Raw genomic sequence first — 12,336 nt, forward strand, 5'->3', positions numbered from 1 at the left:
GCCAAACTCCAATATAAAAGTTTCACATGGACAGCGGGAGATGAATGTCTGACAAACAAACGGCCGTTGCATTGCATACAGAACCTCTCCTGCTAGACTATAAATACACCGCGGCCTCCCACGGCGGAGCCCAGATTGAGGCAGCGTGCTCCCTGGGGTAAGCTTGCACTTCATCCCGTACAGCCTGTCGAACAGCATGTCCCACATCCTGCATGCTCCACTTTGTTTTGATAAAGCAACCTCAGACTGTCGTGCCCCCCCCCCTTCTCATCACTTGTTGAACAAGATGACACCTTCGATAAAGTGTCAGGCCCTTTGCTGCAGGCGGCGGTGGCGGCGGCGCTGACCTATTGAAGCTGCCACTGTGTCAGATTTGGGTGATCTAGGTGTGATTACCTGTGGACGCCCACTACGGGCCAGAGGGTGTGTGTGTGTGTGTGTGTGTGCGTGTAGGGGAATGCTGGGAGATAACCTTCAGTGTGTCAGCAGTGCGGGCCTTCTTCCTCTCTAGACAGATTGCGTTGCTAAGGGAACTGTTGCTAGGAAGGCAGTCGCACCTCTCTCTCCTTCTTTATTCTCCCCCTCTCTCTGTCTTTTTCTCTCTCTCATCCCACGTGTCTATTCAGTGTAATCCTTGCGCCTAATATAAGCTGAATGATGCACCCTTACAGCAAACACCTCAGGCTGGAGGAGAGGAACCTTGGCCTTTAACTTGCACCTCTCCCCAGCTGGTACTGGGATCAGTCTCACCACACCAGGCCCGGCCAGTATTACTGCAGGAGATGAGAGACGGGACGTACCATTATATGCAGGAAACGAAGGCCAGTGGGGGTAAAAAACAAACAAACAACTGACGTATGGTGAGCTAAGGGGAAGATGTCACATCAGACAGTTTACTGCTGAGTCAAACTTCAGGAGGTGTCTTTTATTTGTGAGTAATCCCTCTCTTGTAGTGGAAAGCTTCATCGCCATACGGAGGATTCCTCATGACACACGACTGCAGCAGTGTAGGTTAGGGTTAACAGCCGCAGCTGTTACTGTTATATGAGACATAATTATCTCATATGCATTTAAAGCTGCAGTCGGAGGCTGACTGCAGAGCTGCCTCTTCTGCTGGAAACGGTTGGATTATCCCAACCAGCGTCCAGATGACCCGGACCCCCCCGTCGTTTTCTCGATTAATTGATTCGTAGTTTGGTCCAGAAATTGTCTACATTCATTGTTAGCTAGTTAGTTATATCTAATGGCTAATGTTAGCAAAACCCTTGCTAATTACCTTGACTGATGTAGGCTAGAGTTTTGCTAACTTTAGATAACTTAATTCAATTCAATTCAATTTTATTTGTATAGCGCCAATTCATAACAGAAGTTATCTCAGGACACTTTTCAAATAGAGCAGGTCTAGACCGAACTCTTTAACATTAATTACAGAGACCCAACAGTACCACCATGAGCAAGACACTTGGCGACAAGGGCAAGGAAAAACTGCCTGTTAAAAGGCAGAAACCTAGGACAGATCCTTCGGCTCTAGGTGGGTGGTCGTCTGTCTCGACCAGTTGGGGTGAGAGAGAGAGAGAGAGAGAGAGAGAGAGAGAGAGAGAGAGAGAGAGAGAGAGAGAGAGAGAGAGAGAGAGAGACAGACAGACAGACAGACAGGTTCACAGCAGCAACAGTAGCAACAACTACACTAATAGTAGTGACTGATGATGATGAACATTAACAACTTAAGATATGACTATATCACTTGGCTGACTTTTCAACACAGCCTAGCTTAGCATATAGCGTCTCTAAAGACAGTTGACGGAGGTCACAAAAGAAGCGATTCATTTAATAGTTGACAACTCATCAATTAATCGACTAACTGTCGCAGCTCTTCCCCATATTCACTGTCTGTCAGCTGATTTATGGTAACTTGATGACCTAAATGTTTTCCCCTCCAGGGTAAACTGGCCAAACAGATCTAATCTAATCTTACTGCATATTTAAAGTTATAATAATAGGTTTAAGTTTCTTTTACATTCTATTGTTTCCAGATATATTATTATAACTGTTGGTAATTTCAGTAATAATGTCAAACCCCCTAAAATAACTAGTTACAACCTTACTTTTGTGTCACCCCAACAATCCAATCACGTCCTTGGACCAACTGCTTGGGGAGTAGCAGAAAAGTAATATAACTAGTAGTGTAACTAATTTGGCAGGGAGTAATTATGGAAAGCCATTTTGGCCAAAGTGATAAAATGAGGTGTTTATAATGAGAAACTTTATTAATATTTTGACTTAATATCTCAAAATAAAGTTTCTCAGATACTATATATACTATAATATATATTATTTTGAGAAACTTTCTCATAATAATTATTTTTCACATTGGCTTCCATCAGTAACAGCCTACGTAAAATAATATTGTTACCCCCAACACTAACACAGTTTCTATAAGTTTGGTGATACAGGTGACAGTTTTTAGTTTTCAGGTGAAAGTTTAAATAAAGTTTTTTCTTTGGACAAAAGTAATAAATGATATCGATCATAAAGAAGAAGGAAACAGGAATGTCAGCTCTCCAATAATCCCACAGGATTATCAATCAATTAACTGATCAGTCAATAAATTAGGCAGCCATCAGACCCCCCCTTCTCTCTCTCTTTCCACACACACACACACACACACCCCTCCCTACCAGTCGGTTGCACATTGCAGAGTAACGCACACCTAGACATCCATCCACACCGAGACTCTGCTGTTCTCTCTCTCTCTCTCTCTCTCTCTCTCTCTCCCAATCTCTCCCACCACCCCCCCCAACACCCCCCCTAAAACAAAACCCGGCAAGCTTTCAGCCTTTCCTCCCCGCCTCACCATGAGCCATTAGCCGCTATCACCACCAGCCTGATGTCGCTTCTCCTCGACGGCGCAGCACTCCCACACCGCCGCCCGGAGCCTCCGCAGCAGCAGCGGCAGCAGCGGCGGGGGTAACCGCGCTGCCGACCCCGCGTCTCCGCGCAGGAGAGGCGGCACAGGCAGCAGCTGCGGCGGCGGCAGGGGAGTAGCAGGGAGGGGAGGGAGGCGCGTCTCTTTCTTCGTTTTTTTCTTTCTTTTTCTTTTTTTTGGGGTCGTCTCTCTTCTGGAGATGCTTTCGCCGGGCTGCCGGGGCCGCTGTCATACCGTTTGAGAGAGATAGAGGCCGGCGAGAGGAGGAGGAGGGGGAGGCGGCGGCGGCGGCGGTGGTGGTGGTGGGGTGGGGTCGGGGTTGCCCTGCCCTGCCCTGGCCGGACTAGCTCTCCTCCAGCAGCATGAACCTCCACTCGGGCAGGGCGTCCGTGGCCATGCTGCGGATGATGGGCTGTGCTAACGGGCGCTCTGCTCGGCATCTCCTCCACAGTGACTGCGTGGTGGACGAGAAGACGGTGGTGCTCCAGAAAAAGGAGAATGAGGGATTTGGCTTCGTCCTGCGAGGGGCAAAAGGTAGGAACATTTACTGACTTTTAATGCTTTTTAGTGTACTACTTGTCTCTTTCTGCCATTCATCCAAAATGAACACATTTAAGGCACAAACTGCACCTGAAGATCCATGTTTACCCGGGCTGCCTGCAACATTTAGGGGGCAATTATGTGTGATTTGTGCAGTTTGGGTCATTTGAGAGCTTTTGTGTGAGAGAATGCATGAAGTGATGCTGTAGCCCTCCCCTTCCCTCCCTCCCCTCAAATAAAAACATGCAAATAAGTTCTGCCATTAAAAATACATTTGAAAGCAACTTTATTGTGAGCTCCAGTGCAGCCCTGTGCACACACAGCGACACACAGCAGCAGTGTCAGATATGATGGCATGTGGGATGCAGCTGATGGCACCCAAAACTTACCCACATTTTTAAATTCATGTGTTTGTAAAAGCCCCCCCACTCTTTCAGGGCTGATGTAAACATCTGTAATATGACATAATCGAGGTTCTTTTGTAAATAAATCTGCTTTTGCTTTGTGTTCTTTGGGCCCCACAAGCGCCAGCCATCATTTCCCACCACAATCATGAGTTGTTGTGATACGAGCCGATACCAGGCAGTCTGATATTTCACCAGGCCCTGAGATTGGCTCTAAAAATAGCTGGTTTGAGCTGATGCGTCGGTTTCTATGACGATTCTCGCCATGTCATAATCCACGTTGCATTCCACAACTGTGTGGGGCCGTTCGATTGGTCTACGCCATGGTTACTGTCGAGAGGTAAATTTAGTATAGTCATGTTCCCGTTTTTTAAGACACATACGGAGGGAGAGGAAGAACAAGACGGTGGCGGTGGTGGTGGTGGGGGAGGCAGAGAGAGGGACTGACATGGAGGGAGAGGAAAAGAGGGATTTAGCTTGAAAAACAAGAGGAATGTTCTAGTCATTCTGACACACTCTGCTATCACCCCGGGGGAACTGACCCAGCCGAGCTTATCCTGCACGGGGGTGAACACACACACACACACACGAGCACGCAGACGTGCACTGATGCTCGAGCTGTCACATAAGCTCACATCCTCTTTTTGCTCTCTGCGTTTTTGCTCTCCGTCCATCTCCCTCTCTCTCTCTCTTCCCTTTCTCCTTCTCCATCTCTATGTCACACACACACACACACACACACACACACACACACACACACACACAAGGCACACACACAGGCACCTAAAGAAACATAGTCATCACAATCATGTAAATACCCTCATGAAACCCTCGTTCGCGCTCGCGGACGTGTCTTCCAGTAGGAGGATGAGTTATAGGAAGTGTCACTTGTCACCACTGGTTTCTCCCAGCCGCAATATTTTTTAACCTCCCCGAGAGCGAGAGAGGGAGAGGGCGGGCTGGGGCCATGTGTAGGGAGGATGGAGTGATACTAGAGTGGAGGCTGGGTGGGTAAAACTTCAGAAATGAAAGGCAACCTTACCAAAGATCCCCAATAACCACAATGTTTTAATGTGCGTGGTGGTTTGGAGGGTTTGTGCCTTCCATCACCTCTCATCTTTTCAAACAATAATCCAACCTCAGCACTTCAAGTATCACCTGAAATTGAAGACTGTCATGTACAGAGAGCTGTCGTTCTTTCATCAGATAAATCATCATTTCGCTAATTTTAGACTCTATAAGACAAAATTAAACACAGATAAGACGTTTGGCTTATTTGGCTAAAAAGGAAAGAGTTCATGTTTCATTTTAGTATCTTTACCCAAACCAAGGTACTAAAAATTGTCAAATGATACCTAATAAATAAGCTGTCTTCTCCCTAATGCTCTCCTTTCAAGCGTAGTCCTTTATCAGATATCCTAAATGGGCACAAATGGATCCTTAAATGTGCACAGAGACTCTTAAATGTCTCGTGAAAAATCATGCAAAGTGCAGGAGACAGCAGTTCCCTTCTGACACCACAGTCTTCCTCTAAATACATAATGCTTTATTGTTTAAAGGAACACTTTGACAAAGATAAGGTTTCTGCTGTATGCCAGTGAGTTAAGCCTAGCTTAGCACAAAGCCTGGGAGCAGCAGGAAACAGTTAGCCTCCATCAAAAGTCACACAACGACAAAAGCAGCCTTCAGCGCCTCCGGAGCTGTCATATTGTATCTCGTTATCTCGCCAGTCAGACGCTGATGCTATTGAAAGTCACCTCGTGTTCAGCTGTGACCGTTAGCACACCTGGCTAACCCACGCCAAGGTCGGGTCCAGCTGGTGTAGGTCAGGAAATAAATCCAGTCTGTGATTCCGAGCGTTCAGCCATTCATTATTATTCCGGGTTGGTTGTGTCCATCTTACCTTGTGTGGATGTATTAAGAGAGAGTCACACCATATAAACAGGCAAAATTGGCTTTTGTGTTGCATATTTGTAGCGGTTCATTAACAAGTGGAAGTGACATAGAAACAAACAGTGTGTAATTCATTTTTAATTAGCTGAACAGAATATATTAGGGTTCATTCAGAGCTGTACTGCCAGTGGTACTTCCCAAAGATATTGCAGCTGTCTCAGACTCCTGATATCTCCGACTCCGACTCACAACCGGGAACAGTTTCACCCCTCAGAATTAGAGAATGAGTTATCTACAGAGTCCGCCATGTTTCTACAGTAGCCAAGAACGGACAAACCAAACCCTGGCACTGCTTTCTCCTACATGCTTGGAACAGGAGGGTGCCACTAAATCCCACACACAAAACCATTTCTGTCTATACCAGTATGTTAACTATGTGAGATACGACAGGTGAATGTGACTGTTGGGAGTTGTTGGAAGGTGTATTTTTACTGTTCAGTGTCAACCCTAACCCTAACCCACTGTCAAGTCTTTGTGCCAACCATGTCTTGGTAATTGACATATAGAGAAGAAACTGACACTAAGTAAGACTTTGGATCGGTATTGAGAACACCGAAATATTGATGAGCTCTTTTATATCTAACGTTACATAAACAGGACGCTTTACTAAATGTATTGAAAGTGCAGCTAAATTCAGTAACTCAGGAAAACTGAACTTCTTTCTGCAACCTGTTAAATCTTTTCACATCTTTTCGTGTCATGTCTTTATGTTTTGACCCAAATCATGGCGAGCTGTATCAATAAGTGTGTTGGTGTCACTAAAATCCTCACAATACTCATCCCTACAGCAGACATATTGACTTATTATTGTAGGAGTATTTAGATGTAAAAAGAATGCAGTCATTAAGTTATTATTAGTTATATAAATGTTTTCCTATAAAACTGAGTCGTCGTTTCATTGTAAAATCTTGTGTTGTGTGCATTATTGTGTCTTTACTGTCTCTGTCATCCTCTCCCCCTCGGTGCTTCCTCGCTGTGCAGCGGATACGCCCATCGAGGAGTTTACTCCCACACCCGCCTTCCCCGCCCTGCAGTACCTGGAGTCGGTGGATGAGGGAGGAGTGGCATGGCAGGCGGGGCTCAGGACGGGAGACTTCCTCATCGAGGTAAGAGCTGCTCCCTTTCCAAATCAGTTTTTGGTTCGGCAAACGTTGAATCCCGAGGTTTAAAGAAAACTCCAGCAATAAGGCTTGTGCTGCTTATTAACACCGGTAAATAATGCCCACTGTGCTTTCTGGTTTCGGTCTTTGTTGTTGGATTCTACCTTTGCATTATTGTTGGTGTACTGAGCTTATTCTGATGTTGGAGTCATTCAGGATATTGGTGTCAGGTGGAGCATAAAACAGTGGTTCCCAATCAGGGTGTTGTTAAAGCTTCACAGGAGGTAGCGAGGCCTTCTTGGTTTAAAGGTATGTTGGAAAACTATAACAATATAAGCATTAAAGACACACACTGTTATAACAACCAAAGAGCTAATAGAACAAGAGTCAGGGAGAAGAAAATGCTCAGTTTGTTATTGCCTATTAAGTGTTTATGGTTGTTAAAAATATATATAGAAATATACATAACACGGACAGAGAGTTGTGTAAAAAGTTCCTAAAAATCTCTGATCAATATTCACAGGAAATAATCTGCTTGAAATTCATCCAAATGGCTAAGTTTACACAAACTTCCTGCAGTTATTGTGTTCACACTTTGTTGCTCTGTACTTTTCTTGCTATGCGCTGAATATAATATGAAATATCTATAAAATATGTATTTCAATGAGGGGTTGTCAGTAGAAAAGGGGTCCAATAAGAAGAAAGGTTGGGAACCACTGGCATAAAATATACAGTTGCTGTAACTTGTTATGTGTCTACACAAATGTGTGCACCAATAAGCAAAGTGTGTGATGTATGTGTGAAGATTTTGCTCGCTCTTGTGTGCTTGCTGAAGAAACTTGCGAGTTCAAGAGCTTTTGAACAAGACCTCCCTTTATTTTAAACGGGTCCAGCAGCTCTTTACTGGGAAATTGTCAGTTTGCATGCAATTAAAGCAACAGCTGACTCCTGCCACTTCTGATAAGGACGGCGACTCGTGGATGGAAGAAAACATTTTGTCGACATTGTCATGGGGTGAACGTTGTCCAGAGGGAGTCTGGAGGCTTGTGTTCACCGAGGCTGGTCTGCGTGTACCGGCTTAACAACTGACTCCACAAATCAGCTTTATACAGAGTGTGTTAGCTCAGTGCAAGGTTGTCCTTAATGTGGTATGTTTCAGATTCAGCAGACCAATAAAGAGGATGTTAACTGTGTATGAAAGTGCAGAGCGGGAGTTGGCAGTGAGGTTCACCACAGCGCCGGGTTTTTGGCTCTCGCTGTTCACTGAGAGCTCCACTGACGGTTGCTAAAAGACTAACTTGCACGTTTTGGGTCTTTTTGTTTGGGAGTAGTATCGCTGTTTGCCATAGCTCCAGTGCGAGTCCTCGCCTGTGCGGTTCACTGTATTATACATACACTTAAAGATGTGACAGATGTGAAGGGATTGGATATTACAGTTTATATTTGACTGGCTTATTTGTTCTCCCATTCAGGAAGGTTAGAGTCAAAGGCAGCACCTCTGCTCTCAATAGCAGACATCCTATCAGTCTCACACTGTGCAGTAGAATGGCGGATGATGAGAAGAACTGTGTGTTTATCTTGCCGATGCCAGGCTGCTGTGTCTGTTAGAAAGACATTGTCGTTTGTGTGCGTGAGATCTCTTTTGTTCTAATGCTTCTGATCAATTGGATTTGTGTTTGAATTAAAGAGGAACAGTGTCATTTAAATAAAATGAAGTGGTTTCATTTTTCATCTTTTAATTTGCTTGTTCAGTTTATTAGACTTTGTTTCAGCAGCAGGATGTGTCCATACTACTACTACTGCTACATGAACAGGGGCACTGTCAGTTTGATCTCCACATGAGGGTATTGATTGTGAGGTTGTAATTAATACCGTTTCCACTCGGCTTTAAAACAACTTGTGTAAAAGTAAGATTTTCCAGTAAAAGTCTTTTTCTTGGTAATCGGTATTGGCTGATGTCTGTGCTCTTGAGGCCGATAATCAGTGTGTCTGTTGTGGGACGACACTGTACTATAACTCTCATGCATCCCCAGATGAATGAATTTGCAATGGAATAGGATTATACATGATTTTTCTTTGTTATATGGAATAGAACTCCAACTTTAACCGTATAATCAACAGTACTGATATCCTTTTACTGAAGTAGTAGAAAATGTTCTACTGTATTTATTATGGTAAAGTACTGGCAACCACATCTGCCAGTAAAAACAACTGTAGAAACCTTTTTTTTTAACAGTGTAGTTTTATTGTTGGTTTGGCTTTTGAGGTCATTTTTATGTTCATTCTCTCTCATTTTGAGATTTTTTTGTTTGACACTTCTGTGTGAAGGCTGCACAGATGAAAGTGACAGTGTTGTGGAAGCAGTTGCAGTATTTGATCTCTCGGGGTTATCTTCCAAATGCCTCCATAGTGAAGTCTTGTTTTCATCTAAATGACTGGAGATCATCTTCAGTGTGTGTGTTTTGTTAATGTGAGCGTGGCGTCTCACTGAAATGCCTCACAATCATTACGCGTTGCTCAAGTATTGGAGGAAATGTCATGTGCTGAATGCGATTGTAGGGATTTCAGTCACTGTTGTACCCTCGCAGATTACAAATCATATCACAGCTGCTGAGAAAAAAACTGTCTATTTTGAGCGTGCACTTTTTTTTCCCTGTTCTTATATGACTACGACTGTGTGTCTGTAAGCAGCGCTGCGCTGGGGATGGGTTTATGTTGTGTTTCTGCTAAATGGAGCATCAAATGAGGAGAGCAAACTGAATCTGTGTCTGCAGCTCTCCCTCACTATGATTTCAGCTCCTTATCTCTCATTTGTTTTATCTCAATTTTCCGTTGACCCCTTTAATCATCTCATCAGTCTGCTTCCGTCTGAAGTCAGAAACTGCAGATGTATCGCAGAACGAACGTGTTTACAAAATGCATCGAAGGGCCTGAAAATGTTTGACACTCACAGCTGCACACCCTCCAGCTACTGGAGTTAGCTGTCCTCACGTTGTCTAATGAGTGTGAGCAGAACATCACTGATTCCAATCACTGTGGTTTCTATTTGCACCTCACACTGCAGATTCAATCGAAATATTTACTGAGAGGTCCTTTTGGTACAGTAGAGCTGCAATGATTGGTCGATTAAAGACGGGGTCAGTCTGGAGAAAGATAGTCGACTGTAGAGCCGAACAATTAGCCCAAATGTTAGCGCAGTATGGCCAAGTGCAATGTGCAAATCGCAAAGAGCTGCTATGTTTTGATGAATGTAAAATGTGTGACAAACAGCATCATAATGAAGTACTGTAGTGCTGCAAAGATGGCTTGATCTACAGATCTTGTTCTCAAGATTAAGGAACATGTTTGTTTGGTACAGACCCCCAAAAGGTTCCTCTGGTTCATCCTGACCACATTTGCAAGAATCCACCGTCATTTGAACGAAAACAGCCAATTATTGTTGAGCCTCATTCCCACGTCATCAAATACCAACAGTATGGGAGACAAACGTCTATCTCGAAGCCACCGACACAGAAGTGTTGGTATTTCGGCTCTGATTGGTTGCTTTCGTTTGGTTTTGATGTGCTAGATACTTGCAGATGCCGTGAGGAGTTTCTGCAAATATTCTGAAAAGTTATTTATATAAAAGCTACGTACTGCTGCTTTAAGGCCGTCAGCTTGGGCTTAGAAAACATTTAGCACCATTTTCTGACATTTCATGCATCAAATTCAATCAATTAATCCAAAAAATGATTGACGATGAAAAAAAAGAAAAGAAAAGAATAAATTACTATATCCTAAAATATAAAACATATACACTATAGACAATAAAACAGACTGTAATAAGCCAGTGTATATATGTCCATGTGCAGAATGGGTGTTCATTGCTGTGGTTTTGTCTGAGTTTGGCCGTTCCAGAGGTGCAGCTCCGCAGCGTTCATTGGCATTTCTCCCACAATACAACAGAGCTCTCCTTTAAGAAGATGAAGTGAAGCTCTGCGTGGGCTCTTTCCAGTTCCTTATGTATCAATCCTCGCTGCCTCTCATCACAGTGCTGTCCTCGCTCCTGAGCTCCTCCTTTTACAGTGCCAGGAAGAGATGCAGGGATATGATTTAGGACAGAGGAATTGACACAGCACACATTTGCCAAATAGCACATCCTGTCTCGATCCAGCCTCATTTTGAAGTGGCGCCAGTTACTTACAGCACATTGCACAGCTGTCTCACCTGTCACCAGCCTCCTAATGGATTGTCCTGTTATCATTTAGCTTTTGGTAATGTGAAGCACTGTTGTACTCATTTATCTTTCATTCATTTATTATTTTCTTTTGCACATACAAGAAAATTAAAACATACTAAAGAACGTGTAACGTAAAACATAAAGTTGCAGGAGTGTATAAAGATAAACTATTTAAAACATTAATATAACAGCTATTTTCTGTATAAAGACAGAGAGTCTCATGGTGTCTCAGAAACAGAATCAGAAATACTTTTATAATCCCAGGGGGAAATTACTTTCGTTACAAACTCCAGATATACATACAACATATATTAAGAAACATATAAATAAATATATATAGAAATATATATATATATATATATATATATATATAAAAGATAAAACAGTTTAATAATATGCAAAAAGTGCAAAAATGATTGACCGTGTTTGAGTCAGATTACAGAGAGGGGGTGTCTGACTCTCTGAGGGAGGCGTTGTATAGTTTGATGACCACAGGCAGGAATGATTTCTTGTGGTGCTCTGTGTCTCTCTCCCTCTACCTGTGTTGTATCGCAGCCTCTCTGTGGTTTGTTTCCATAGCCGGTCTGCTCCGACTGAAACTGCTGTTTTTATCATCTACGTCGGTGAATTAAGGATTTATTTCCACCAAACCAGAGTTGGTGATTGTTGGAAACACTAACAGAGACGCTTTTAATGAGTTTGATTCTGTTTCTGTCCACTTTGAATGAAGACTTTGTCTCTGGAGTCTGGTGGAGAGTGATAGTGATATTACGGCTGTTTGTGGTTAAACTAAAGGTCTATCTCTGTAGGGATCCTTTCCATAATGCTGTCAGACACTGACAATAACAACCTGAGTCTGTCAGTGGCAGAAACAAGGACATTTGTCCCCAAGGATTAATGTTAGTATACACTGCAGCCATTGCAGCTCTTTACACTGATATCTAACTCGTAAATGAAGTGATAATTTCAACCAGACCAGCGTTGGTAAATGTTAGAAAGACTACCAAAGTCAGTTTTGGTGAGTTTTATTCTGTTTCCGTTGTACGTAAATATATATATATATATGTATATACATTGAAACTGGAACCAGATTCTGTTTAAGATGTTTTTTTAAAAGTAGACACAATTTGTGAATTGTACAGTGTGTAAGTTTTAATGACATAAGACAGTTCAGTGTCTAAATGGAAATATGGC

The 12,336-nt window shown here is 43.2% G+C and overlaps 1 protein-coding gene across 1 annotated transcript in view; it reads left to right on the top strand.

The window, feature by feature from the left end:
• LOC127351354 (SH3 and multiple ankyrin repeat domains protein 2-like) overlaps positions 1-12,336 on the top strand; it is a 224,346-nt gene that overhangs the window by 164,505 nt on the left and 47,505 nt on the right. Inside the window, exons 16-17 of the mRNA XM_051378830.1 lie at positions 3,378-3,460; positions 6,805-6,929. Coding sequence (XP_051234790.1) covers positions 3,378-3,460; positions 6,805-6,929 — 208 coding nt within the window. The remainder of the gene's footprint in view (positions 1-3,377; positions 3,461-6,804; positions 6,930-12,336) is intronic.

The sequence above is a fragment of the Dicentrarchus labrax genome, unplaced genomic scaffold (assembly GCF_905237075.1).
Source record: "Dicentrarchus labrax unplaced genomic scaffold, dlabrax2021, whole genome shotgun sequence".
Classification (NCBI taxonomy): Eukaryota; Metazoa; Chordata; class Actinopteri; family Moronidae; genus Dicentrarchus; species Dicentrarchus labrax.